This window comes from Caretta caretta, chromosome 9 (assembly GCF_965140235.1).
Source record: "Caretta caretta isolate rCarCar2 chromosome 9, rCarCar1.hap1, whole genome shotgun sequence".
Lineage (NCBI taxonomy): Eukaryota > Metazoa > Chordata > Testudines > Cheloniidae > Caretta > Caretta caretta.
In genome coordinates this window covers 25,132,441-25,160,300 of record NC_134214.1, presented here as the reverse complement: position 1 = coordinate 25,160,300, position 27,860 = coordinate 25,132,441, and the positions used below count along the sequence as shown (strand labels likewise).

At 41.5% G+C, this 27,860-nt stretch overlaps 1 protein-coding gene across 8 annotated transcripts in view; it reads right to left on the bottom strand.

Moving 5' to 3' along the window:
* Positions 1-27,860, bottom strand: part of PLCH1 (phospholipase C eta 1) — a 158,769-nt gene that overhangs the window by 107,566 nt on the left and 23,343 nt on the right. For 7 of the 8 annotated variants that reach the window (XM_048865260.2, XM_048865261.2, XM_048865253.2 and 4 more), the window contains exon 3: positions 23,716-23,833. The exons of the other annotated variant lie outside the window; for it this stretch is intronic. In XM_048865260.2, coding sequence (XP_048721217.1) covers positions 23,716-23,794 — 79 coding nt within the window. In that variant the 5' untranslated portion in view covers positions 23,795-23,833. The remainder of the gene's footprint in view (positions 1-23,715; positions 23,834-27,860) is intronic. 8 annotated transcript variants of the gene reach the window in all.

Genomic DNA, 27,860 nt, shown 5'->3' with positions numbered 1-27,860 from the left:
GTTAAATAAATATTAATGTTCCTGGTACATAACAGTACAGCTTTCCAAGGCCAATACTGTATCCAGAAGACTGGAAAGGGGCAAATATAGTGCCCATCTATGAAAAGGGAAATAAGGACAACATAGGGAATTACAGACCAGTCAGCTTAATTTCTGTACCTAGAAAGATAATGGAGCAAATAATTAAGCAATCAATTTGCAAACACCTAGAAGATAATAAGGTGATAAATAACAGTCAGCATGGATTTGTCAAGAATAAATCATGTCAAACCAACCTGATAGCTTTCTTTGACAGGGTAACAAGCCTTGTGGATGGGGGGAAGCGGTAGATGTGGTATATCTTAAGTAAGGCTTTTGATACTGTCTCGCATGACCTTCTCATAAACAAACTAGGGAAATGCAACTTAGATGGAGCTACTATAAGGTGGGTGCATAACTGGTTGGAAAATCATTCTCAGAGAGTAGTTAACAGTGGTTCACAGTCATGCTGGAAGGGCATAACGAGTGGGGTCCCGCAAGGTTTGGTTCTGGGTCCGGTTCTGTTCAATATCTTCATAAATGATTTAGATGATGGCATAGAGAGTACACTTATAAAGTTTGTAGACGATACCAAGGTGGGCGGGGTTGCAAGTGCTTTGGAGGATAGGATTAAAATTCTAAATGATCTGGACAAACTGGAGAAGTGGTCTGAAGTAAATAGGATGAAATTAAATAAAGACAAATGCAAAGTACTCCACTTAGGAAGGAACAATCAGTTGCACACATACAAAATGGGAAATGACTACCTAGGAAGGAGTACTGCAGAAAGGGATCTGGGGGTCATAGTGGATTACAAGCTAAATATGAGTCAACAGTTTTTTTTTTGCAAAAAAAGTGAACATCATTCTGGGATGTATTAGCAGGAGTATTGTAAGCAAGACACGAGAAGTAATTCTTCTGCTCTACTCTGTGCTGATTAGGCCTCAGCTGGAGTATTGTGTTAAGTTACATTTCAGGAAACGTGGACAAATTGGAGAAAGTCCGGAGAAGAGCAACAAAAATGATTAAAAGTCTAGAAAACATGACCTATGAGGGAAGATTGAAAAAAATTGGGTTTGTTTAGTCTGGAAAAGAGAAGACTGAGAGGGACATGATAACAGTTTTCAAGTACATAAAAGGTTGTTACAAGGCAGAGGGAGAAAAATTGTTCTTCTTAACATCTGAGGATAGGACAAGAAGTAATGGGTTTAAATTGTAGCAAGGGCAGTGTAGGTTGGACATTAGGAAAAACTTCCTGTCAGAGTGGTTAAGCACTAGAATAAATTGCCTAAGGAGGTTGTGGAATCTCCATCATCGGGGATTTTTAAGATCAGGTTGGACAAATACCTGTCAGAGGGGGTCTAGATAATACTTAGTCCTGCCTTGAGTGCAGGGGACTGGACTAGACGACCTCTCGAGGTCCCTTCTAGTTCTATGATTCCACAAAATACACATTTATTCAAATGCTTGCCTTGAAAATGAAATATTCTTATTTAATCCTCTCTCCCTCCACTCTTATTTGTTATTCAACTCTATCGTTCTATTATTTTAACTCTGTAAAGCATTTTGAGATACAGTCTGTAAGTAAATTGAGATGCAAAATAGCTAGGGCAGGGCCTAAGTGCTATGCCTGTCAGTGTTTGCAGGGTAAGCACATAAAAACTGTATTATATTGTCGCAAATTATGGTTTTAAATATATATATATATAATTTATAAATAAAATGTAACTATCTGAAAGGATTTAGAACGCAAAGAAACTAAAGATCAGTATAACAGAATACTAAAGTGCATTATACTATTTAGCCACTAGGTGGTGCTATGTGTAACATACCTTATAAAGCTAACCTCAGCCATACCTGACAGAGCATTCAAGGCTCTTACAGTGAACATATCCAATGTAAAAAGAAAAGGAGTACTTATGGCACCTTAGAGACTAACAAATTTATTTGCGCATAAGCTTTCGTGAGCTACAGCTCACTTCATTCAGTGCATCTAATGAAGTGAGCTGTAGCTCACGAAAGCTTATGCTCAAATAAATTTGTTAGTCTCTAAGGTGCCACAAGTACTCCTTTTCTTTTTGGGAATACAGACTAACACGGCTGCTACTCTGAAACCTGTCATTATGCAAGGCACTGAATTTAGCCGTATGGAGTGGAAATCTGTCCACTTCATGAAAAAACTCGTACAGATACAGACAGACATCATCTTCCTTTCCAAATGCAAACAGATGGACATCATACCAAAAGGACTGAAGGTAAAAAATCCATTACAATCTACATACCACACAGACTATGCTGACAGCTTGTGCCACACACTCTCAAAAGTCCACTGAATGCATCCGATGAAGTGAGCTGTAGCTCACGAAAGCTTATGCTCAAATAAATTTGTTAGTCTCTAAGGTGCCTCAGTTACTCCTTTTCTTTTTGCGAATACAGACTAACACGGCTGCTACTCTGAAACCTGTCATATCCAGTGTGTATCTCTCTGAGAAGGAAGCTCAGTGGCCAGTCCATATCTGGTACAGCAGCCCTGCAACCTACTGTGTGCATGCACTGCATGATGTAAACCTTCTTAGTGAAAAAGATACCTGACACTAGAAGGCTCAGTTATCTAGCAGACAAATGCATAATGATCCAGTGACAGGATCCTGAGGCTAGAAAAATTCAAACTAGTAATAAGGCAAACAGAATAATTAACCACGGGAATAGGCTATCAGGGGATGTGGTGGAGTCTCTATTATTTGATGTCTTCTGGGCTAGATGTGGTTGAACTAGAGTATATCTTTCAGAAAGCAAGTTATCAGGCTCAGGTTAGAAGATACTGGGAGAAATGCTATAGCCTGCATTGTGCAGGAAATCAGAACTGATGATCCTAATGATCCTTTCTGGCCTTAAAATCTCTGAGTGAGAAACTCACCCCTACTCCAGTCCCTATACATTGGGGAAAAAGGCAGGAGTAGCTTAAAAGAATTAAAAGGGGCTCTAAACATCCTGGTTCCTGCTGAGAAAAGGATCTTTGGCACTGGCACTGCAGAAGCCATCCTTAAGGCTGCTCACTGAGGGCTGCATAAGTCCTGCTGTAGAGGGTATGCCAGGAGCAGGGTGGCAAGAGGGCAAAGATTTCAGGCAACACTGCAGCCCACTAGGCAACACCAAGAGGCTGACTTAATTTAAACAGGATCCCCAGGACTATTTAAATTATGCCGAGGCCTCTCCAACAGCCACAGCAGCCTAGGATTGGTAGCTGCAAAGGATGCTTTAGAAAGAGTCACCTTACATACCCACCCCTGGGCTGTAAATTGTCACTCTATGAAACTAAACAAATATTTCAGAAGCATAAATCCTACACCTACTTCCTGCTCTATGATCACCGAAGGCCCTAAACATACTGGAACTGGTGCAATTCTGGTGAGGTGGGTGATGGGCTGCAGGAAGCCCTTACAGGGTTTCTCCACCACAGAACTCTGCTGTGATGCGGCTCCCTCCATCCCAGCACACAAAGGGGTAGACACAGGAGGTGAGTAGGCCCGATAGGATCTACCAGCTGAACATCTATCCATTCCCATGCAAAGGATGAACACAGCAGTAGTGCAGACGACTGCAGAATCTGAGGCTACAGCAGCAGCTGCTGCATGACCCAATACCATTCCACAGACTGAGGGGACGTTTCCTTCCCCTCCCTAAACCCTGTGGGGTTACGATTTGCCCCTTTGTGCCTGAACAATACGAAAATACCACATTCTGTTGTATATTTAGTATAAGGATATTAATTTTCATTGCCAAAAACTATTGCTTCTTGACAGGCAAGAATTTTAAGCACCAAAAAGACATCTTAACAGGAATATGCACAAGAAAAAGAGAAAAAGATGGTGCACACTCTACAGCAAAGTATTCATTTACCAATAAATGAGATTGTGGCTTAATTATTAGATCTTGAAATTACAACATCACAAGAATTTTAATTTTCTGCTTCACCAGTTCGTCTCCTTCTCTGTCAAAGTAGCTGGAAACAGTTACAAAGGCTAATTTTGCTAACGAGCATGGAGAGCAGATATATAGAACTTTTCTCTCCTACAATAAATAATGAAATAAGAAAACAATAATATTTTAGCACTTCATCTAAATTTAATCTAATTTTGACCTAAACTGTAATACAATCTCTTCATGAAAAGTCATCTAGCAATGAATAAAATTTCATATTATCTGCATCAGAAATCTGCCATCTTTATCAGATTAAAGGTTTATATTGATTTTTCTACTCTGTACGTGACAAGTGAAGAGGATGTTCTTTGGAAAGATGGCAGAAGGGAATAGAGATATACACATGAACAGAATTGAACGGTCTGGTGCATTTTTGGAAACCTCTTATGCAAGAGAGATCCCAGAAGCAGTGAAATGTCCTGCCTTCATCCAGAGATATACCATTTGATATTCACAGACATCTGAAAGGTGTGCATGTGTTTGATGGCAGATGGGGAGGCAGCTAATTCATAAATTTGATATACATTGTTTATATTTATTAATTTAAAATTGCATATTTAATTGCTATCTTTCCATAAATTTGTTTACCTCAATTATAATTGGCTCTTTAAAAGGCAGATGAATGAATGAACTCTCTACATGTTTCTGTAGTCAGATTGTAAATTCAAGCACAAATTATTGCATTAGATCTTTGTTTTAATTCCCTCAGGTGTCTTTATAATTTGAAATTGATTAAGAATGTGAATTCTGCAATCTGCATCAGGCACTTATGGCACTGTAGCCTTAAGTTCAGGCTTGAAAAAGGCTTCAACCAAGCTCATTATATAGCACTGCCCATCAGCGAAATGAAGCCTAACAAATATGTGCTATTTTGAAAATAATTTAATAATGTTTTAGTAAAGTTCTTGTGCTCTAGTAATTAGGCAAGATTTTTACTGGTAAAAAATGAAAAATAATCAGCATTTCCACAAATATAGCCTAAAGTATTGTGTTATGTTACTATTCCTTGAGTACAAAAATCCAAGACCATTGGAGCAAAAAATATTACAAGAAGTTGCACAATGGTTAGAAGAAATGGAAGAAATATATAGTATGTTTTGTCTTAAGCAATCTCTCAAGAAACTTTCCAAGACTGGCTGCTTAACAAAGGTAGGTGTTTGTCTCATAAAGATGGAGCAGAACTGTACTCATTACATTTGGGGAATCTTGGCCCAATCTTTGAGGGAGGTTGCACTGTACAAATTTAACTGTAGTTATATTTAAGTCATGCAGTCTAGTTGTAACTGTGTCGGTCCCAGGATATTAGAGAGAGAAGGTAGATGAGGTAATATGTTTAACTGAATCAACTTCTCTCTCACCAACAAAAATTGGTTCAATAAAAGATATTACCTCACCCCCTTGTCTCTAATATTTAGGTTAGGAATTTGAGTAAATTGTGGGGCCGGGGGTGGTTGAATTGAGTGCTCCTGAAAGTGACAGATAATAGCAAAGGCCGGAGTCATACATAATGTAGACCAGCACTGAGCAGCCCTGCTGCCTGCGGCTGGATGGGTCTGCAGTCTGGTGCTCCTGTGTTGGGCAGAAGGGTCACTGCACAGCATCAGTTAGTAAGTATTATGTTTCAAAGTTATTTGTTTAGCGCCAACAGTGCGCTGTGTGCTTTAATAAATAGGCCTGAGGACACTGCCCCTGCCTCAAGGGGCACTGGAGTCTAAGGCTCCGATTCACAAAAGTATCCATATCAGGACCGCACTTAAGCAAATGCTTTAATGCTTTCCTGAACAAGGCCTCACCTTGATCTTAAAGAGTAGAATAATACATCTCTCATTCTCCCTTCTCACCTCTCCACAATGTTCTCTGTTCCTGCTGACTCAGGGAACTGAGGACTAAGCTCAGTACCTGATCTGCTCCAGGAGACACAAAAACAATGGAGTAGCAATCCAAGTCATTTCCAGTTGCTCACGCTGAACTCTTTGAACCTTCACATAAAATGATCAGTTTTCATCTGCTGGTCTGATCACATATATTAACATGAACTAACTGGCCACCTGCAAGGCTGGGGGAGGGAGGAGGGGGTTGGTTTGTTTGAAATCAGGTTTATAATATGGGCTGGTCAGCTTGACACTAGCAAGTGAAAAATCATTTATGGGCATCTCTGCTCCAGGAACTACGAGCAACGGCTTCTGTCCTAGCTTCTTTGCCTGCCCAGCAGCACCGCTAGGGGTAAGAAAGAGGCAATCCATCTACCCACCACTCCCCTCCCTGCAGCAGCTGCTTCTCCTGGCAGAGAACTAGGATGCCCAGATAGCAAGGATGAAAAATCGGGACAGAGTGTGAGGGGTAATAGGCGCCTGTATAAGAAAAAGCCCCAAATATTGGGACTGTCCCTATAAAATCGGGACATCTGGTCATATTACAGAGAGAACCTCTGTGTTTGCCTCCCCTGCCTCCCCCCATCCCTTTGAACAGAAACTCCACCTCTATCTGTGGAGACCTGCTCCCAACCCTGCCAGTTGTCATGGAGACGCTCTCTCCTGCACCCAACAGCCTTGGGGACCTCCCCTGTTCCCCACACGCCAACAACCTGGGAGGACTCCCAAATCCTCCACCCATTCTTCTGTGCTACACACACAGTCTTCAGAGATCCCAACTTCCCTTCACAAACACACACACAGCCTTGTGAGACCCCAACTCCGCCCCAAACACAGGTGCACACAGTCTTGTGAGACATCTACCTTCCTCTACTCTCTCACTCTCTCTCTCTCTCTCACACACACACACACACACACACAGTAGACTCCTGACTCTCCCATACACAGCCATGGCTAATGATGTTCAAATATAGCAAGTAGCTTCTGACTTGAAATTTTGAGCTTTGTTTTATCCTCCTAAAGAGAGACAGAGCCAAAATTTGCCAAACAGTGTCCGAGGCCAGCAAACAAAACAATTATACATTTTATACTATAAAACCACTGATAAAATGTTCTTGTGTTGCCTTGTGCAAGTTTCCACAGCCTGGAGACTGGAGGTACTTTGTGTCTGTTGGCTCATATCCGTTTAGACCGAGGGTGTGTGTGTGTGTGTGGAGGATTAGGTTCATCCAGTCCTGAAGAGAGTTATTACAAACATAACTATTTAACCTATTTTTCATATTGGAGCCAGGTTTTGTAATGGGAAACTACTAAAACATCTGTTTTTAACTAGCTTGAGCCCAGCTGTGTCTCTAATTTGTTATTCTCTACACATACGTACTACTGTATCTCTCCTTTAGTGAAGAAAACTGACATTGTTGCTTTAGGACATGCAGAGATTCCCTGGAGTACAAGATATATCAGCAACAGCCTCCACTTCTGTGACCAGAAATTTCAGACATAAGCAGACAAGAATTTTAATATCATGCAAATGCAGTTAGTAACAGCTTTTCCTAATAAAATTAGAGAAGGATAAGAAATCCTGAAGCAATGCAGACATGTTACATGCTTGAGCGTAACATGCATGGAATGTTCAGCTACTACTTAAACACAACTTGTTAGACCCATGTGGAAGGGATACAATTAGGTCTACTCCTGGCCTGCAAAATAACATACACACATATGTAGATACCTACAGACTTCATTATAATATGGTAATGAGATGTCTTGTGTATATGTGTACCACTGTTCTCTTCTGAAGAGACTCAAGAAATGCCAAGTTGTTTGTTCTTTAAGAATTAGTAGAGACCTACTTTTAGTTCAAGTGTGCTTTTGAAACAGGGGATCTAAGTTCTATCCCTGATGTCACCAGGATGTTCAGAGTGTACTGTAGCCAATGACGTGGAGCAAAGTAGCAACTGTGAAGTTCCTCAGTGGTCATATTGCTAATGAAATGTGAGAAAGGTATAGTCCCTATTCATTAGGAAGATATTTATACTTACAGAATGAAACATCCAAATGAGGCACAGTGCTGTAAGGTGTTACTATGAAAGCAAACCAGCTAAATTACTCCAGTTAAATGCAAGGTTTCAGAGCTCTTGTTTATAAAGTTCACCCACAAAAATCACATCTTCAGATGTTTCAGTGAAACCATTTGTGTTCGACAGGCGGCAGAAAAAATGTCATAAAAAGGCAAAGGCAGGAGGCAAATTCTAAACTGTACATCTCCTGAGACAGTTCCAGTCCTAGAGTCTCCAAGGAGACAGATGACACTAAATTTTAAAATAAGTTAATTGATGAGGTGACTTTTCAAACATGTTGAGTTCAGTGGACATGAAATGCAACAGTTTCTCCAGATTAGAAGTCCAGTCACGAATAATAATAATCATGGCATAATGTGAAAATTATAGACAGCCCTATACAATTGAATTAATGCATTGCACTGGGTGAGAGGGCACCAGCTAGGATAATTTGAGCAAGACTGATTTAACACTACAGCCTCCCAATAACGGTCAAATCACTATTGATACTGAGGTCTGAAAGTAGAGAGGGAGCTGACAAAAGGACAGATTAGAGACTAAAAGGAGAATTAATGACAATTATGGAAATGAAGTTTACACAAAAGGCTGAAATTTCTGATAAGTCAGAGGAAATAATTGTCTTAAGTAAACAGCTCTAATATGATAAAAATGAAAAGCTGTTTTCAGACCTGGTGAGAGAAAATTCACTGCTTGTTAAACATATTGTGTCTTCTTTCACTTAGGCAATTACAGAATATTAGCATTCCTAAATCTAGAAGAATAGGCAAATCAGTGGTGCTCTGTGTGCCTGCCCAGTAAACAGCCAAGACTCCAGATGCCAGAACATGAAGTTCTAATGAAAAAATACTGCAGAAGAGATGCTTAAATGAGAAATACACTTCTTGGTCTGCATAACACGAACGCTTAGCTGACAGAAAATCACTTGGGCCAGATCCTGATGCCCTCACTCTTACTGAGGATCACTTTACTTCATGAGTAGTCCCTTCACCAGATTTTTTTCTTAAAATTTACCATGGTGCAGTTACTCCACTGCAAGCAACAGGGGGAATCCTAGTAAAGACGGGCCACCAGATTTCTAACCACTACTGTGTTCTAACCCTGCTAGCCCAAACGCAGTCTCAGTCAAGAGATAAGAAATTCCAATTCAGCTGTTATTTGGCTATTCCCTTAGCTGTATGCCCCATGGAAGACTCAACTTCAATATTCAATCCCAGTTTGTCCTCCTGAGGCTGGCAAGGACTGGGAGAACTCCAGAAGCAACACACTAGTTCCCTGTGGACAGGGTGTCTTGTGCAAGTTAGTAGCAGCTCCTTTGTCCAACTGCAAAGTGGCACTGACAGTCTGGGCGTGAGGAGTGTTTAAAAGTGGGAGGACAGGAGGACCCGTGGGGGAGAATGATGATTAACCCTGTATGGTCACAAACAAAAGCCAAATAAATTAGGCAACAGAATTTTTCTGTTTTAGGATGTCGGTTAATTACGTCTTCTACTTTAGCTGATTATCACCTTTGCAGACTAATCGCTTTCATGGCTGTTGAAGGATTAGTGGAGTTTGTGGTAATAGGCCATTCTTGAGAGTTCTCACTATCAGTAGTGTTAAAATGTTTTGTTGTACTACAAAATACCAGATCAAGGTACAGGTGGAGGGTCAGGCCTTGTCCACACTGCCACTTACAGCGTTGAAACTTTCTTCGCTCAGGGTGTGAAAAAACACCTCCCTGAGTAATGCAAGTTTCAGGGCTGTAAAGTGGCAGTGCAGAGAGTGCTACAGAGTTGGGAGCCGTGTTCCCAGAGATGGTAGCTATTCCCCTTGTGGAGGTGGTTTTATCCCAGGGCTGGAGCCGCAACTACACAGCCACGTTAACGTCGGCTGTGTAGACATACCCTCAGATTCTGCTCCCAGTTACACAGGAGAATGGTAACTTGACTGGCTTCAATGGAACTATTCCTGGTTAATATTGGTATCAGAGATCTGATACTTGCTTGGAGAGAAGTATTATAAGAAGCCATTCTATAAAATGCTACAACAATGGTCAAACTCATTCCATGAGAGCTGAACAGAAGATACTTTTGGGCCAAATTCTGTCTCCCTAACCCACGGTGAGATATATTTCGCTGTGCAAGCAATTCCACTGAAATTATCAGGATAATTCACACAGTAATACAGACCTCACCATGATTAAGAGTAGTAGAACTGGGCCTTCACAAGGAAAGAAGAGACTTTATTCTGATTATTTACTGCTATTAATTATTAATTATTATTATTCATTTAGCATATTCTTATTGTGTATCTCAATGAATGCCAATCAAAACTCCTAGCTAGTAAATACAGAGAAAATACACAAAATAATAAAGAGTACACTGAAATACTACATAATACTACAAAGAAACTGTGATTACTTAAAATATACAAACTTAAGAATTTACCTAAAAATTGCCTGAATGTCTACACTGAGCCATATGAGTAAAATCAAACCATAGCTTTACTGGGACATACTCCGCCCTGACTACCCCCTGAACAAGCCTTCTGATGCCAATGGTACCACACAGAATAGGTCCTGGCAGAATTTGCAACTGCAAGGATACTTTGTATAATCTAAAAATGTCCATGTTCATCTAAGAGTCCACCCTTCTTTGTTGCTCTTATCTTTGTGTATGGGATGCTGGTACATGTATGTGAGTGATATACAGATTTACATTTTCACACCTACTGAGATGTTCACTGTGCTTTATCTTCCGGATGTCATGAATTCAGTACCAGCTAATTTAATCTTCTGAAGCCAAATGTTGATGAAATATAGCTCTTGGTAAGTTTTCCTAACATGGCATCTATTGCTCCATCTCTTTCCAGAGGTTACTTTAGTTGATTATTCTAATACTTTCTAAATAGAGATGGGCCCAAACCACAATTCATGAACCAAACACCTCTAGACTTTTGGAGATGTTTGAAATCCAGGCCCAGCTCTTATCTAATCTATGCATCCATCTGGGTATCTCTCACACACCCAACTCCACCCTATCTAACAAGAGGAGGATCCAAATCTCCTAAACCAAAACCCTAGATCTAAATAAACATGTTTCTACTAACTCTTGGGGGCTCATAATCGAGGTCTGGAACTGAATCTCACAGTTTGGACCCATCATCTCTATTTCTGAGGTTTATGATGTGGAATCAAACTAATTCTGAGGATTTTCTTTTAAGACTCACCCTCAGGGAAAACCTGGATCCGTCATTTTATCATCTAAAGAAACAGCCTTGCCATAGTTTTGTTGCCAGGATCCCAGCATTCTGATCTGCCTGTGTCCTCCTGGCTGGATCACAGTAGTTAGTTCATTATCTGCTGGTTTTTAATCTTTTTCCTAATGGGTGTGTGTAGCACATACAAAACTCTCTGTTAAGATGCTCACTGGTACTAAAATCTCAAGCATATTATTTCTATGCCTTAGCATGTGCAGAAGAGCTGACTTCAGGATTCTCCATAGACTTGCTTCTTCCTGTCTTTTTGAACTAATTTTCCACCGCAAGGCTTAGTGTATTATTCATTCAATCTCTGAAACTGTATTGTGTGTTAGATTAGTGCTGTTTTATTTGGTCTTGGGTGCTCTATTCATTTTACACCTTCTTTATGGCACCCATCACCTCCCCCCTTCAGATATTGGGGTCAAATTTTCATTCAGTCTCAATCTGCCTCAAACTCTGCATTTGTATAGGCCAATCAGGGGGCAACCTAGCTTCCTGACTTGTAAGAAGAATGCTTTCTTGCACATACAAGTTTAGTGGCTTAGGGGGATGATTCACCCCTGGAGACCATAGATAATTTCAAGAATATTCTTATTTTTATGATGTTCTCATTCAAATCCCTCCTTGATAGTCACTTCTTCCTACCAAATCCTACCAAGAATATGCCAGCCAAGAAAAAATAGTTTCATACACCTATCTAATAAAAATCCCCCAAATCCTTGGTCCACTCCAAGACAGAACCATGCTCTGGGTCATCCACTGTATTAGGGCAAAATTCACCCACTGCTGAGGGTTCACCCCTGGCGTGCCACACACCACATGGCCCCTTGGGGAGGGGGTCCAAGTGGATCTGGGACATGGAGGACAGCCGGGGTTGCACCATCTGCAATCTGTGGAAAGGGGGGGGGTCCCTCAGACTGGAATGGAAGAGAGTTGGGAGCATAACAGGGAAGGGACCACAGGATTCACACTTACATGGTTCCAATTAACCAAAACACCTGCTAAAGGGAAATGAACAGGTATCCAATTGCAGGTCACCAGGAGGACTAGTAGTTGGTAAGATGCTGCATTGCCACTGGTGCATAGTCAGGCCATTGGTTTGATACATTAAAATCATCCCCCAGCTCCCACTTATTTTCCTGCACAGAACATACTGATTCCTGGGTTTGTGCAGCGAATTTCACCCTTTGTATCTAAATTGTTAAGAACATAAGAATGGCCATACTGGGTCAGACCATGGTCCACCCAGCCCAGTATCATGTCTTCCAACAGTGGCTGGCACCAGATGCTTCTGAGGGAAAGAACAGAACAGGGCAATTATCAAGTGATCCATCCCCTGTTGTCCAGTCCCTGTTGGCAGTCAGAGGCTAGAGACACCCAGAGCATGGGTTTGCATCCCTGACCATCTTGGCTAATAGCCATTGATGGACCTATCCTCCATGAACTTATCTAATTCTTTTTTGAACCCTGTTATAGTTTTAGCCTTCACAACATCCCCTGCCAACAAGTTCCAGAGGTTGGCTGTGTGGTTTTGTCTGTCTATTTAAATTGTAAACTTCTAGGGGCAGGGACTGTGTCTTTCATTCTGTTTTGTACAACACGAAGCACACTGTCAGCACTCAGTAAATAATACATAGGAACAGTACTCTGATTGCATACTCTTATGGCATTTTTATTTGATGATACCTTTCTAAATTGAATTCAGTTTGCATGTTTATTTTCATTTGATTTATGAAGAGATCTGAGATTATCAGAACATAAGAACGACCATACTGGGTTAGACCAAAGGTCCATCTAGCCCAGTATCCTGTCTTCTGACAGTGGCCAATTCCAGGTGCTTCAGAGGGAATCAACAGGACAAGTAATCATCAAGTGATCCATCCCGTCGCCCATTTCCAGCTTCTGGCAAGCAGAAGCTAGGGACGATACCATCAGATGGGGTACACTGTACACAATAACTGACTGAACTTCTTACATATAAATAAGTCTGTGACATTGCACTCCATATGATTTTATGAAAATATGCTAATGAGTGTGAATATAATGTAACTGGAATATGCTTCATGCAAAAGGCATCTTGTGAGGTATCATTACAAAGCTTATAATCTACCGAGTGTGTTCATGCTATTTGTATAAATGTATCACTCTTGTATCTGACACTAGAAATGTGAAATATAACTCAGAGGTCCTATTGTAATTATGCACAGTGTGGGCCCTTAATGGTGGTTTGGAATCTTGACGGCTCCCATCAACTAGGACAATTGACTGCAGATGGCTCTGTTTACTTGTAAGTCTTCCTGTATACCTGTGTGCTGGCAAGTGGGTAATGAAGTCTTACAGTGACATGTGATCATGTCACCTGGTACTGGAATACATCTTTAACCTGGTGCTTTTCCGTTTAGAAGGAGGGATGGGAACCCAGAGAGGGAGAAAGGATTCCCGCCTTGTGCAAAAGATATATAAGGGGGCGGAAGAGAAAAAAGGAGGCTGCAGTCATGAGAAATCCCCTAGCTACCATCTGAGCTGGAACAAGAGCTTTATACAGGGTAAAACGGATTTATTTGGGGTTTGGACCTCATTGGGAGCTGGGTATCTGCGTGCTGGAGACAGGACCACTTCTTAAACTGTTTTCAGTTAAGCCTGCAGCTTGTGAGGGATGTGATTCAGATTTGGATCTATGTTTGCAGCAGGCAAGTGTGTCTGGCTCAAACCAGTCAAGGGACTGAAGTCCCAAGCTGGCAGGGAAAACAGGCTCAGAGGTAGTCTAGGCACATCAGGTGGCAGTCCCAAAGGGGTTTCTGTGACCCAGCCGTCACCAAGTCAGAGATATAAAAATATTAAGCACCATATTTATCCATTCTCTCTTCTTTTCCATGATTCAGTCTTCACTTCTATCACTGCACGGCAGCGCTTATTTATGCATTTGGAGGAGACTGTGCTCACACATCAAAACTTCGCTCTTCCAGATTTGCTGTGATTACCTTAGGAAATGTCTTCGTAAAAACTGAATAAGTCTTTCCTACAATGTTGGTATCAATTGTAATACACAGCTGAAAAATATTATAATGTGGATGCTTGAGATGCTTTTTTACAAGAAAGTTACTAATATTCTTCAACTAGAACTAGAAGCACCTAAAGGCAAGAAAACGAATGCAGGAAAAAGTGATGTTACCTTTGAATAGGCTTTTATTAAAGGGATGCACAAGTTAGCAAATGTTTAATCCACACACCAAAACTAAAGCATTAACTTCAGTAAACATTGGCACTGCTCAAATGACAAAAAACAGATATGCACATAGTTATGCAAGGGATTATATAATTGTTCAGTGAATTGCAAACATTTCTTGCTTTGCTCACAGACATGGAGATCTCATGATAATTATCATCTCTAGCAAATTTGGGTCCTCCAGACCAGAAGATATTGGATTTCTAAATTAATAAGGATTTCAATAAATTAATCTGAATTGTAATTCAACCTTTAGAACAATAGTGGATATTTGCTTTCAGTTCTTTCATAAAAGTTCATAAAGTCAGGTGTATTATAACATCTACTACAAAGAAAGGTGGAAAATAAATAAGAATACACAGGGATCTCATCCTCCATCAATACAAGACAATAACTTAAATTAGTGGGAGATCATAGGGCTAGATATATACAGACCTGTAATGAAAATGGTGCTGAGTCTCATTGCCTAGCCCAGGGGAAACTCTACAATTACTCTTTTCTTCAACAAACTTCCTCTCTACTTCAGTATTCATATAATATATTCACATGACTTACGAGACTTCGGGCTGGTCTAAACTACCACGACAAATCGATCTAACTTACGCAACTTCAGTTACATGAATAACGTAACTGAAGTTGACGTAGTCAGATCCACTTACCACCGTGGCTACTCTGTGCTGTGTCAACGGGAGAGCGTCTCCTGCAGATCTCCCTTACACTTGGAGGTGGAATACACAAATCGATGGGAGAGTGCTCTCCCATTGATTTAGCGTGTCTTCACCAGACCCACTAAATCGATACTCGCTGCATAGATTGCAGCAGTGCCAATCTACTGGTAAGTGTAGACATGGCCTTACATAAGCCACCTCAGGCAAGCATTCACTATATCTGGGGCTAGGTGTTAGTGGGCTCTTGGGATGAAAAGGCAAAAGCTTTTCTTGCCAGACACTGCTATAATAATTACACAAGTTTTGCTTTATATTCTCATCACTGCCACCATGCGAAAGGACCTTCAAGTCTTGCCGACGGCAGCCTTTTGGCTGCAAGACTTTTCATGCTTCTCTCTAATACAAAAGTAACTTTCTTTATATGAATGAATACCTTTTTTTTGCTCTTTAGATGCCTGATGTAAAACATACTGAATGATCCCCATTGACTTCAGCAGCCTTTTGATCATGCCCTATAAGAGTGAAAGCTATTGATTAACCCTTTCCCTTCTTTCCTTTATTTTGGACATTATTTCTACTCTGTATCTGTCCTGGGCTATGCCTTTATATACAGACAGAAATCCAATACATGCTTTTAAATCCTTGCATGAAAAGCAATGTGTTTAAATTATTGTTGGGCCAAATTCTTTCATCCTTATTCAGGCCAGGTCTACACTACTAACGACCTATATCAGTATAATTATGTTGCTCAAGGGTGTGAAAAATCCACACCCCTGAGCAACATTGTTATATCAACCTAACCCCCATATAGACAGCGCTATGTCGATGGCAAAGCTTCTCCCACCGACATAGCTATCGTCTCTCCGGGAGATGGACAAGCTCTCCCTGCAGCATAGGAGCATCTTCACTTACAAGCTACAGTGGTACAGCTGCATCAGTGCAGGATTTTAAGTGTCAACCTGCCCTCAGTCTGTTGGGAGTTTTGATAGAGCAAAGACTAAGAAATATTTTGCAGGATTTGCCTTACTTTTTATTTATTATTTAATACAGATCATCGTGATAATACCTGCCTTCATTTTACAGGTGTCTTGGATTTCTGCAATATCGCCATCATTTCAGAAAGTAACAACCATAAGAACATAAAATAAAAGTAGAACTATCTTGTATTTATTTAGCACCATTCATCCTGAGCCAGCTCCTTCCCTCTGAAGCAGCAGTCACACTTCTCGCCTCCTTGCAAGTGTCTCTTGCAAAGAATAGGACAAGAGCAGGTGAAGGGAGCAAGTTGCTGTTGATTCTACCGCAGCTGGGCAAGAAGTTGGCTCCTGGAAGCAGCCAAAGAATCATAGTGCCAGGCCTCAGCTGGTGTATAGCAGGGTAGCCCCATTACCTTCAGTGTAGCTATACCAATTTACACCAGCTGAGGAACCAGCCCATAGACTCCAGAGGAAAAACAGACCTATTAACTCACCTCCTGCCTCTCCCAGCCAGTGCAGGACTGCTCCCTACACTGTCTGGGACAGATTCCTGGTAAATGTGACAAGCAATAAAAAATTTTGCCTGATAACAGATCTTACTAGAGAATCATAGTAAAGCAGCCCTGTAGCCCTGCATCTGCTCAAAGAAAAGGTCTTTACTTTAGACTGCACTGCAGTTCTCAGGAAGAGGCCGACTCCTTGGACTCAGGCCAGTCATACAGACTGCATTAGATTTTAATATTTATATTTATTGGAAATATTATGGGTAAATTATCCCTGCTGTAACTCCACTGTAATCAGTGCAGTTTATACCAGTGTGACTGAGTGACTGAGTAGAATTTGGCCTAAAGGAGTCACAGCAGGACTGAAACTGGCCCTCAAGATGGGCTAATGTGGTGGGACTTGGGCGAATTCAGGCTTCAGTCCCATGTCCTGGGTTGTGTAGTAATTTTTGTTTTCAGAAGGGGCTTGCAGTGCAATGAAGTTTGAGAACCCCTACTTTAGCCAAATTCTCACTAAGTCAAATCCTTTCCTTGGTTACAAATACCAACAACAGTAAGTGCCAGGAAATTTAGATCTTCTGAACTCCATTCTATTTACACCCCAGTTGGAGCTCCATTTACTTTACATCTTATTCGTACATTGCAGGCATTGTGATTGCATGGGATACAAGTCAGGGAAGAATTTGGCCCATGGGAATTTTGGCTGTATAAGCACTCAAGGAGTTGGACTATAGTGGGATTTTTTATGTATAAAGTTAAATTAAAGAGCTTATTTTAAAAACTACTATCTTGGTGTCCTCAGTTATTACAGGCCACCTGTAATTATTTTAATTAATCCAATTAGTTCATACACTGTATTAACTCATGATGCATCCTACTCAGTAGCCAAGGGTTAAAAGCTCTAAAACTAGATATAGCATTTTATATGCACAAACACTATTCAGTTCCAAATATTTACAAAGAGTTTAAGCTAAAGCAAATAACATGGGTATAAAATTGCTGTGGTCACAGAATATGGACACCTGTTCCTGAGGCCTGGCTGATGCTAAAGGAGTTAAATGCAGGGCAATGTTGTAAAATAGTGCACAGTGAGCTCTACAGTATGTACAAGGGTGTTAGCAGAGGTGTCTTTGGCAAACCTGACACCTGTGCTGTGGAGTGCTGAAAGTAGACCACTCAGGCCACTCACTGCAGGGAAGTACTGAGAGTACTACTTTCATCAATGGGGTTATTATACCATGCTTGCAGTCTACACTGCTAGTGCAACAATCAGCAGCTGTGCTCAAAGCAACTCTATTCCAAATGCTTGTGCGACCATATGTGTACCACTGGGAGCCCTTGTGTGTGTGAATGCAAAGTGTATTCCAGGTGTGCCAGGAGGAGCCAAATTTCTCAACAGACTGTTTAAATGTCCTTTTTATGACTCAACAATTCTACCTGAGAAAACCTAGCCAGAGACTGGGGTTCAACTCTGCTCTGCTACAGACTTCCTCTGTAACCACAGGCAAGTCACTTGAACTAAAAAGGTGGGTTCTTAACTCAAGTTAGCTTACAATGAAAAGAGGAACTTTTTCCCCCTCTGCAGGAAACACTGTAATTTACATTTGTGGCAGAATCTCAGAAGTTCCTTTTTTTAAAAAAATTATCTTTGAACAGTCTCCACACTATATTGTACAGAAGACCTTCTTTAGGTTTGTAAGGAATAATTACAGTTACATTGTCTCTCACATACAATTTTTTTAAAATGTTTTAAAATATATATTTTTCATATCCCTCCGTCTGTACAGCCTCAGTGCCTAGCAAGTTTAACTGGACATACTTGCAGGGAATGGAAAATTAAAATTAATAAATTTTAAATATCTAAAAGTAGCTTTTCTAGACATAAAAAGGCCATAACTTTAAAGTCTAATATTTCAGGATCTGACAGAGCTAGAAGCAAGTGGAAAGCTTCTTTTGAATAGAATAAAACTCCAGTTTGTAGCACGCTGCATGGTCACACAATATCAGACCTTAAACTTACAACTGGGGAAGAACTGAATATTGCCCATACTCAACCTTGGGCCAATGTAACTTTTGTGGAAGCTGCAGGGAGAATGGAGGAAGGGAATTCCTTATTTCGGGGAAAAGGAGGAAACATTTCTGAGGCATTTTTTTTAATGGTGTGACTTTGAGCTTGATAAGTTTATGGAGGGGATGGTATGATGAGGTTGCCTACAATGACATGATAGGGGCATTAGATGGGGAGGGCTCTGAGGTACTACAGAGAATTCTTTCCCAGGTGTTTGGCTGGTGGATCTTGCTGACGTGGTCAGGGTTCAACTGACCGCCATATCTGGTGTCGGGAAGGAATTTTCCCCCAGGTCAGATTGGCAGAGACCCTGGGGTTGGGTTTTTTTGCCTTCCTCTGCAGCATGGGGCATGGGTCACTTGCTGGTTTAAACTAAAGTAAATGGTGGATTCTCTGTAACTTGAAGTCTTTAAATCATAATTTGAGGACGTCAGTAACTCAGCCAGAGGTTATGGGTCTATTACAGGAGTGGGTGGGTGAGATTCTGCAGCCTGCAAGTGTGCAGGAGGTCAGACTAGATGATCACAATGGTCCCTTCTGGCCTGAAAGTCTATGAGTCTATTTAGAAGCTGGAAACTGAAATGCTTATTTGATATCCAAAAAAACTTTTAAAAATGACTATGTTAATAGTTACATAATTCTGATGCACTTTGATAACTGTAAGCTTCTGAGTCCCTATTATTTCCAAAAACACACTTCATTGTTTAAAGATGTACAATCTTTTAGATATTTTGTACGTTTAAATTTATTAAAAGAATGCAACTTTATATTAAGTCCTCTACTGCCCCCTTGTGTACCTGTCTAACATTTAAACAGCTAAAGCTGCCAAAGAAATATATATTATATAGTAAGAGGCAGTGACACTAGCAAAATCTTGTGCAGTATTTCAAGCCAAATCCTGCATTAAGTGACATATGTGCAAACTCAAGTAACTCAGCACAAAACTTAGCACTGCAAATTTTAGCACAAACGTTATTTTAGCACATTGACTACACATAGTTCCACAAAAACCCTTGTGAACTTCCTGCACTACATAGATACAATGGGTGAAATCCTGGCCGCATTAAAGTCAGTAGGAGTTTTGCCATTGACTTCAACAGGGCAAGGATTTCATGAGTACAGATACAGAAGGTGACAGCCATAACTCTTGAATCTCTCTGCTTTGGCTGGTTTAAATTAGACCCTTATATTAAATATAAGTTTTACTATGATCATAATAAGCAGGATCAACTTTATGACTGGCAGCAACCAAGCAACAGCAGGAGCCCAAACTGCTGGAGGGAGGGGATCAGTTTATGCGTTGTCTCCCAGCCAGCTCTTACATCAGAAGAGCCAGCTCATGAATCACAAAGCTTGCACAAAACCCAAAATGGCAGGGCCCTAATCAATCATCTACTTCACTTTTACTAATAGCCAGCCCTGAAAGAAACACCCATAATTTTGCACCAGTGTTAGAAGAGAAGAGGGATACACAGAGATTTTTCTGTCGCTGATGAAGTTCATCCCTGTCCTCTTGATATACTAAACCATAACTCCAGAGATTGTTGGATCATATTAAAGAAGTTCTGTATTAAAATCACAAATGAGTTTGATTCTCCATAGTTTAAATTCCAGGGTATTACTAATTAAGAGGTCTCTTGGGTTTTGGTACTGTTTCTCTCCCTCTATGTGTGAAACTTGCAAGCTGCTAATTGTGTTAGTACATTCTAAGACAGAGTCTGCTCTCAAAGCAATTCTTTGTAACAACAACTACTCACACAGAGAGAGACTCAAAGCAATACTCTGTAACAATAGAAACAGCACCCAGAGACTCCCCGCCCTTTTGTTGTATTCATCTCGCTTTGTTAACAATTGTGATTAAAATAGAGATAGAGGATGTATGTGGATGGATGCTTGGTGTGGATAATAACTGAATGATCAGGGAGGTGCCAGCCTAAGAATCCAGTGTCCATCGGCTGAAGAAGGCGTCAAGTGGAAATAACCAGAGGACCCCCGGAGGGCAGACTGGAATCCACCCAACAGCCTCAAGAATGGGAGAACCAAAGAACAAGATAACATCTGGCAGCACAGAGCCGTCAGGAATGTGAACCATCTGCTGATTGATTCAGCAACAGCATGAATCAGAAGCAATTGCCATAGACTGGCATAGGAAGAAATTCCTATAAAAATGGACTCTAGAAAGTGAGAACTTTGGGGTCTGATTCTGCAAACCAACTTCCAGGAGCATCAGATGAGCATCTGACAAGGCCCTGTTCCCTCCTCATGTCCAGGCCACCTGGCCAGTGGCTTGCCATGAGCAACTCTAAGGCTGGTAACTATGATAACAACCTTGCAGAACCTGTGTGTGTGTGTGTGTATGAATGAATGTGTGAATAAATATGAAATTGAATGGAATGTTATAGCTGTAACTAACTGCTTACTATGATTCTTTCTGTATTCACAATAAATGTGTGTAAATTTTGCCTTTCCCCCTTTAATAAGATCCTTCTGGTTTTTAATTTATTGGTATAACAAGATAACTTTCTGAGTCGGAGGTAAAAGTTAATTCTGAAGGGTGAAGGTTTTACTTTGGAATCCACCAGGTTCCATCAAATTATGTGCTTTCAAATATTTTCCTACAGAGAATAACCTTGGACCACTCTGTAAGGAATTGGTTACCCTGTGCCCCTTTTGTAAGTGGAGAACACTTCCTCACCTTGCTTAGTCCTGCTGCACTTAGTGATTAAAATAGCGAATCTAATTTAAAAAAACCATACAGACTCCAGTTTTCCACAGCAATTGCCTAGATGACTGCAGCATCACTGCTGTAAGATTATGGGTCTGGTTGTTGCCTAAATTACACCAATAGCATAAGACACTGGGCCTGATTCTCCACTGTGATCCCCAAGGACACCACTCTTGTGGGGCACAGGGGTTGGAAAGCTGATGGACACTGCCTTTGGGGAACACCCCTAAGACAGATGGCCTCCTCTGGCTAGTATACAGTTAACATAAGGACCCTGCTTCACTCCCCTTCCCAGCCTCTGCCATAGGGAATATGTAAGGGGGAAGGAGGTGATAGGAGGAGATGTTCCAGGCAGAGAGGTGCGCATGGCCAGTGTCCTGTGAGCCAGCATCTCTGTTTCCTATGGTCCACATTTAACTTAAACCATGGGGAACTCAAGAGCGGTTGGGGTTCCTATGACCCAGCAACAATGACACTCAGAATCAGAACCACTGATTCCAGTAGTATTACTCCTGTTTTGCCCAACTGTAAGTCAGAGGAGAATCAGGCCTTACATCTTATCATAAATATATTGCAGTGTGTTAGACCATCATCACAGGAGTGGTATGAGTCCACACTAGGTATGTTGTTTCATGTACTGGGGCAATATTCAGCCATTAGCTGCACCTGTCCAACCCCAGTGATGTCCATGGGGCTGCAGAGATGAAATAGAGCAGTGACTATGGCTCACTTTGAACATATCACAAAAACATGTTTTACTACTGTTAGGTGGTGAACAGCCTTGAGCATGATCCCAACTATGGCCCTGTCTGAACTACCAATACAGTGTTTTGGAACTAGTTCATGACACTCACCTAACGTAGTTACAAAATACACAACTGAGTTGTGTCCTCACAGAAACCTTATTCGTAGCATAGCCATGTGCGTGCATTCACACCTGCCGCTATGTTCAACTGTTTGTATTGGTGCATTCTGGAAAAAATTGGGCAACTATCTCCAGTGTTTCAGCAGGGGAATATAATACCCGGAGTACATGAACACAGAGTGGCACCATCATCACGTGGGTTCAGTGCACTCTAGGATACACCAAGAGCTGGGAGGAAGGATGACTGGCCTGGGTGGCATGTGTATGGTGGTGGGGGTATCATGGAAATAATATACAAAAGCTGCATGCCAAACCAGTTACAGGAGGACAACTATATGTCAGCCTAGTCTCTGAAAAGGGTGACACAGTGTTAGCTGCCATGCTTACTGAGTATTAACTATGTTGTGTGCAGTTACAGCCATGTCACTAACCAGTTACAAACTTAGTTAAGAGTTGCAGCATAAGCAGGCCCTTAGGCAGTCTCTATCCCTTCTGTAGCTGAGCACTACATACTAAGCAACCTGCTGCACCTCATCCATTCAGACACATGCTATCCATATTGAGAGACAAATGGGAAAATGCAAGATGAACTGGGAAAAATATTGACATTAACAAAAAGACTTAAATGAAAAGTTTATGATTACTGCTTTAAAAAACTCTGGACTGTAGATTCAGCTAGTCAAAGCAGTTACCTTGAATGTCTCCAATACTCATTAAAATAGACAGTCATATGAATTGACAAGAAATTAAAAGCACATTATTCAAAACAGGGCTCCTCACAAGCCTCTTGGCCAGATACAAAGCTGCCTACCTAAGGAACACAGCTTTAATCTAGACCTGGTCAGCTACACCAGCCAGAAATCCTCCTCCCACTTCCCACACAGTTCTCTTTCAGCACAAATGGAAACTACATCTCCATCAAGGACTGACAGAAGTACTGCCTGTTGAACAGCCACTTCACTAGGGAGCTTGCAGTTTAATAGTGCTTAAGTGATCTTGGAGATTTTGGCCCAAATTCAACCCTGATATAACTGGGTGCAACACCATGGAAGTCAATGGAAACACTCAGTACGGAATATGACTGTTTGTCTTAAACATAAAAGACACAGAATATGACTGTGCCCAAAGCAAGGGGAAAATTCTAAATAGCAGGATTTTCTCCAGTATTTCTGGTCATCATCAGTAGTATAAAAGCAGAATTTTCCCTGATATGTTTACATCATACCCCTGACCTACACCATGAATCAATACATTTTTATTATAGTAAATTGTAATTAAAGCGGTATATCTGTATGCCTCAATAAGCACTTCCATAACAAACTAATATGCTCTGTTATCTTGCCAAGTAAAAATTGTAACTCCAAAACATTAAAAACCATTACTAAATCTACTTTTATCTACAAGAAGATCATTATTACCTAGTTATATGCCACTATAAAATTTCAGTTGCATCCGAGTGAAGTAAGAAATGAAAAGAAAACATGTAGCTTACCATGAAATACACCATTGTCCACTAAAAAATGTCTGCAGTACTGCAGACAACTTTTCTTATCCAGGCTCCAATAACTCATTGTAACAAGACTTCCTGCTCAGCATCAAAGACAATTACCCTGCAAAATGAAACAGAATACAATTATAGATAATAGAAAGGTGTCTATATTACCTCATACCTTCTCTCTCTATTAAACAAAAAGAAATGTGCCCATCTCCAAGATATCTAGGCACCCAAGAACCTATCACAGCACACAATAGCCACAGTTTAACCCTCCAGACTATACTAATTCACACCTCAATTTCCTGTCTGCTGTACAGACGGGGATTCCACCTCCCCCAAGCAGCTTGATTGGGATGGGGAAGGAGACTAATCTTTGTGTCTTTTGTCCCTTTTCACCCACTCCTTAGCTGACCTCTGGAAAAAAGTAGTCAGTCAAGGTGACTCCAAAAACTTCAAGCCATGGCCCCTTTACACTGGCTCCTCAGCTGACTGACATTCTGGCGGCTGGAAAAATACCCACTTGTGTTAGGATTCAGAGTCCAATCCTGCTCCAGTTGAAGGCAGTGTGGGTTTTCAAGAGCAGCAGGAGCAAGCCTATCAAGACAGGTCTTCAAGGGGAATTTACTACAGAATGCTAGCAGTGATAGCCCTCAGAACAGACAATAACCTTTCTTATAACAGGCCCCAGAAATTTCTCAGAACTTAACAGCTCCAGCAGCCAATTTTGCTTAATCAGCCCATTAATATTTATAAGTCAGTTAAAATGAAAATGCACTCTAATCAAATTTTAAAAAAGACAAGCTAAGTGAAAAACATGTGTAGCTGAGAAAAAAATCAGCCCTTCAGTGCTTATGAGTATTTGGACCACGAGTTAGTCCTCTGTTCCACTGCTACAAGAGAAGACCATGTAAACAGTTGGAACTATTATTTTCAGGGATCAGAGGCCATGTCTACACTACCATTTATGTCAGCAAAACTTATGTCACTCTGGGATTCGGAAAAAACACTCCACTGAGCGACATAAGTTTCATTTGCATAAGTGGTAGTGTGCACAGCGCTATGTCAGCGGGAGACCTTCTCCTGCTGACAGAGCTACCACTGCTGGTTGAGGTGGTTTTATTTTGTTGACAGAAGAGCTCTCTCCCGCCGGTGCACAATGGTTACATGAGTGATCTTACAGCGGTGCAGCTGCATCGGCACAGCTGTGCCGCTGTGTAGACATGGCCAGAGAAGATAAAATGTAACTCTTAAAAAGCTGATGGATATAGCTCAAAACAAGGCTTTATTTGTTCAACCCATTTTATTAAATTCATTTTTGAAAAATTCCAACCTTTTGTTTATTAGAAATTGGCCTTGCAAAATCCATCCCATCATAACAGGGCCTGTTAGTACAGACTTGGTTAAGGCTCAATCTGTCAAATAAAGGGGTTTATAGATCTGTCATGAATATTCCCTTCACAATGGGGTTTGTTACTTACTAAAGATCAGATTTCTAAAAGAGCTCAGAACCCCTATTAGGCCCACATTTTCAAAAGAGTTCAGAACCCATTTAGGCATCAAATAAGCAGCCAGATTTTCCAAAGTACCCTCCAAGATGAAAATGGGGGCTGGATGCTAAACACTTTTGATGTGGTCCCAGTCAATGACTAGGGCTCCTAGGCACTGTAGTAAAAATAATATCTGACCAATTATTTTGGTGCCTCAAGGGGATTGTAGCTCTTTTGAAAATTTGGCCTCAATTGTGGCTGCTCAGCATTTGAAAATCTGGCACCACGTAGCCAACATTTATTCTATTGCCAATCAGCATTAGTATGAGTGAGCAGGAGGCAAACCCAAGAATTTTCACTGAGCTGCCTCCAGCTCCCTCACTAAGACTATATGGTCCCCAACACCATAGTAACTGAGCTCCATACAATCTCTAATGTACCTATCCTCATCACACCCCTGAGGCAGGGAAGTGCTGTTATCCCCATTTTACAGAGGGGCACTGAGAGACTAAGTGGCTTACATATAGTCACACAGGACATCTGTGGCAAAGCAGGGAACTGAACCCAGGTGTCTCAAGTCCTAGGATAGTGCCCTAACCACTGGACCACCCTGCCTCTCTAACACTAGATTCCGCAGCCTGCATTTTCTGTTCACCTCTTCTGCACTCCTGAGTGGGGCAAAGTTCTAAGGCAGGCAAGGCCTTTGAATTGGCCATATGGCACAACCAGTCTCTCCATCTCTCCTACCTCCTCCTCCTTTCCCCATTGGGGTACTACAAGGAGTCATAATCCAGGTAGGTGCTAGGAAAGGGGAACAGCAGGGGAAGGAGTAATCTTAGCAGTGCAGCATCCTCCCCAGTCTCCAGCAGAGCAGTCCCCTTTGCAGGTGGAGAGCCTGCAGTATGCTCTGCAGCTGCACTGAGTTCCTGCCCCTTTGGATGAGGTCTCTGCCCATCTCATCCCCAGGAAGGTGGGTGCTTCCTGTCCCCACCACCATGTGGCCTTAGGAGAAAACTGCAGAGAGCGGCCAGCCAGAGACTCCAGTTGGTAGGAGCAGGTGCAGGAAAAGCAGGGACCTCGGCACATTCAAAGAACTTTCTACAGTTTTAGCTGGACTTCCTCTCCCCTGAGCTGACTGGCTATTTGCTCCACTCCTCGCACCCTCAGTCTCTACAGTCAGCTTCACTCCTCACCTGCCCCCTTATTGTTCTCTCCCGCTCACTGCCTTCCCTCCTAAGTAAACTCATCCCCACCGCAAACATGTAACTGCCATCCCTGATGAAGTGAACTGTAGCTCACGAAAGCTCATGCTCAAATAAATTGGTTAGTCTCTAAGGTGCCACAAGTACTCCTTTTCTTTTTGCCATCCCACAGTTCACTCTGCTTCTGTGTTCTACCTCTTCCCCCACCAGGTGTCTGTCTTATCTTTTTAGATTGTAAACTCTTCGGGGCAGGGAGCGTCTACGACTCTCTGTACAGCACCTAGCGAAATGGGGCACCACTCTTGGTTGGCCCTTTAGCACCACTGTAATAAACATGATTAATACAAACAATAATCAAAGGAGCTGCTGAATGCTCATGTCTAGAGAAGGGGGCATATGGTCCGAGAAGGAAAGGGGCTGAGAGGGAAAGGTTCAGTCTGCCAGAAGGAAGAGGGGGAATCCCCTTCTCCCTGTTTGCCGTGCTTGCATTTTGTGTTCGTTCCAAGCTGAATTTTTCTCCACATGCACAAATGAGTGTAAAGGCCTTTCTCTGATTCAGACAAAATGCTGCTGCTAAAATAATCTCATTAGCCTATTGCTCTGCAACTTCCCAGTCCTTCCACTGGCTTCCAGTTTCCCATCATATCAAGTACAAGCTTCCTGCCTTTACCTTCAAGGCCTGCCACAGCTCTGCCCCCTTCCTATAAACATGCTCTTGTCACCTAGTTATCACCCTCCCGCCTCCACTCTTCCAGTGCTGCCTGCCTCAGCTACCTTCTTCTCTGCTCCTCCTGCAAATACCCTTTCTTCCCCTTTCTTCCATGCTGCCTCTTATCCTGAAACACCCTCTGAACTGATCTGTAAGGCTGCTCCCACTTCTCCTTCAAATCTCTTCTGCAGACACACTTCCGCCACATCTCCTACAAGAAATCAGTCACCATTTCAGAGCTAGACTGAGGGGCTGCTGGAGGAGCTGGCTGAGGGACAGTTGATGTCTTTTTACTTATGTAATTACAAAATTGAAAAAACAAATGAAATGTATGTATAAAATTTTTAGATATATTTAATTGTCTTCCCATTCCCCAACCCTTCACATTGTGTCTACCTTCCACCTAGACTATAAACTCTTCAGGGCAGGGATCCACCACTCTGCTTGTAGAGCACCTAGCACAACAAGGCCCAATCCTGATCTTAGTGCTACCATGATATAAAAAAATTAATTAAGAAGATGAAGGTTTCCATAAAAAGTGTGAAAATTAGAAATCAGGTCTCTCCAAAACAGCAATTTAAAAAAAAAAAATCTTGTGATCTTTAAGCCAATCACATAATTTATTTGGGTTTGTCCCATGTTTTTGAAGCCTTAGGGTTGACAGCACTGCATATCCAGTAGCAGGAGCATAGGGCCCCAGATTTGATTTATTTTTTTAACCTGAACACAACCTACAGTCTCCAA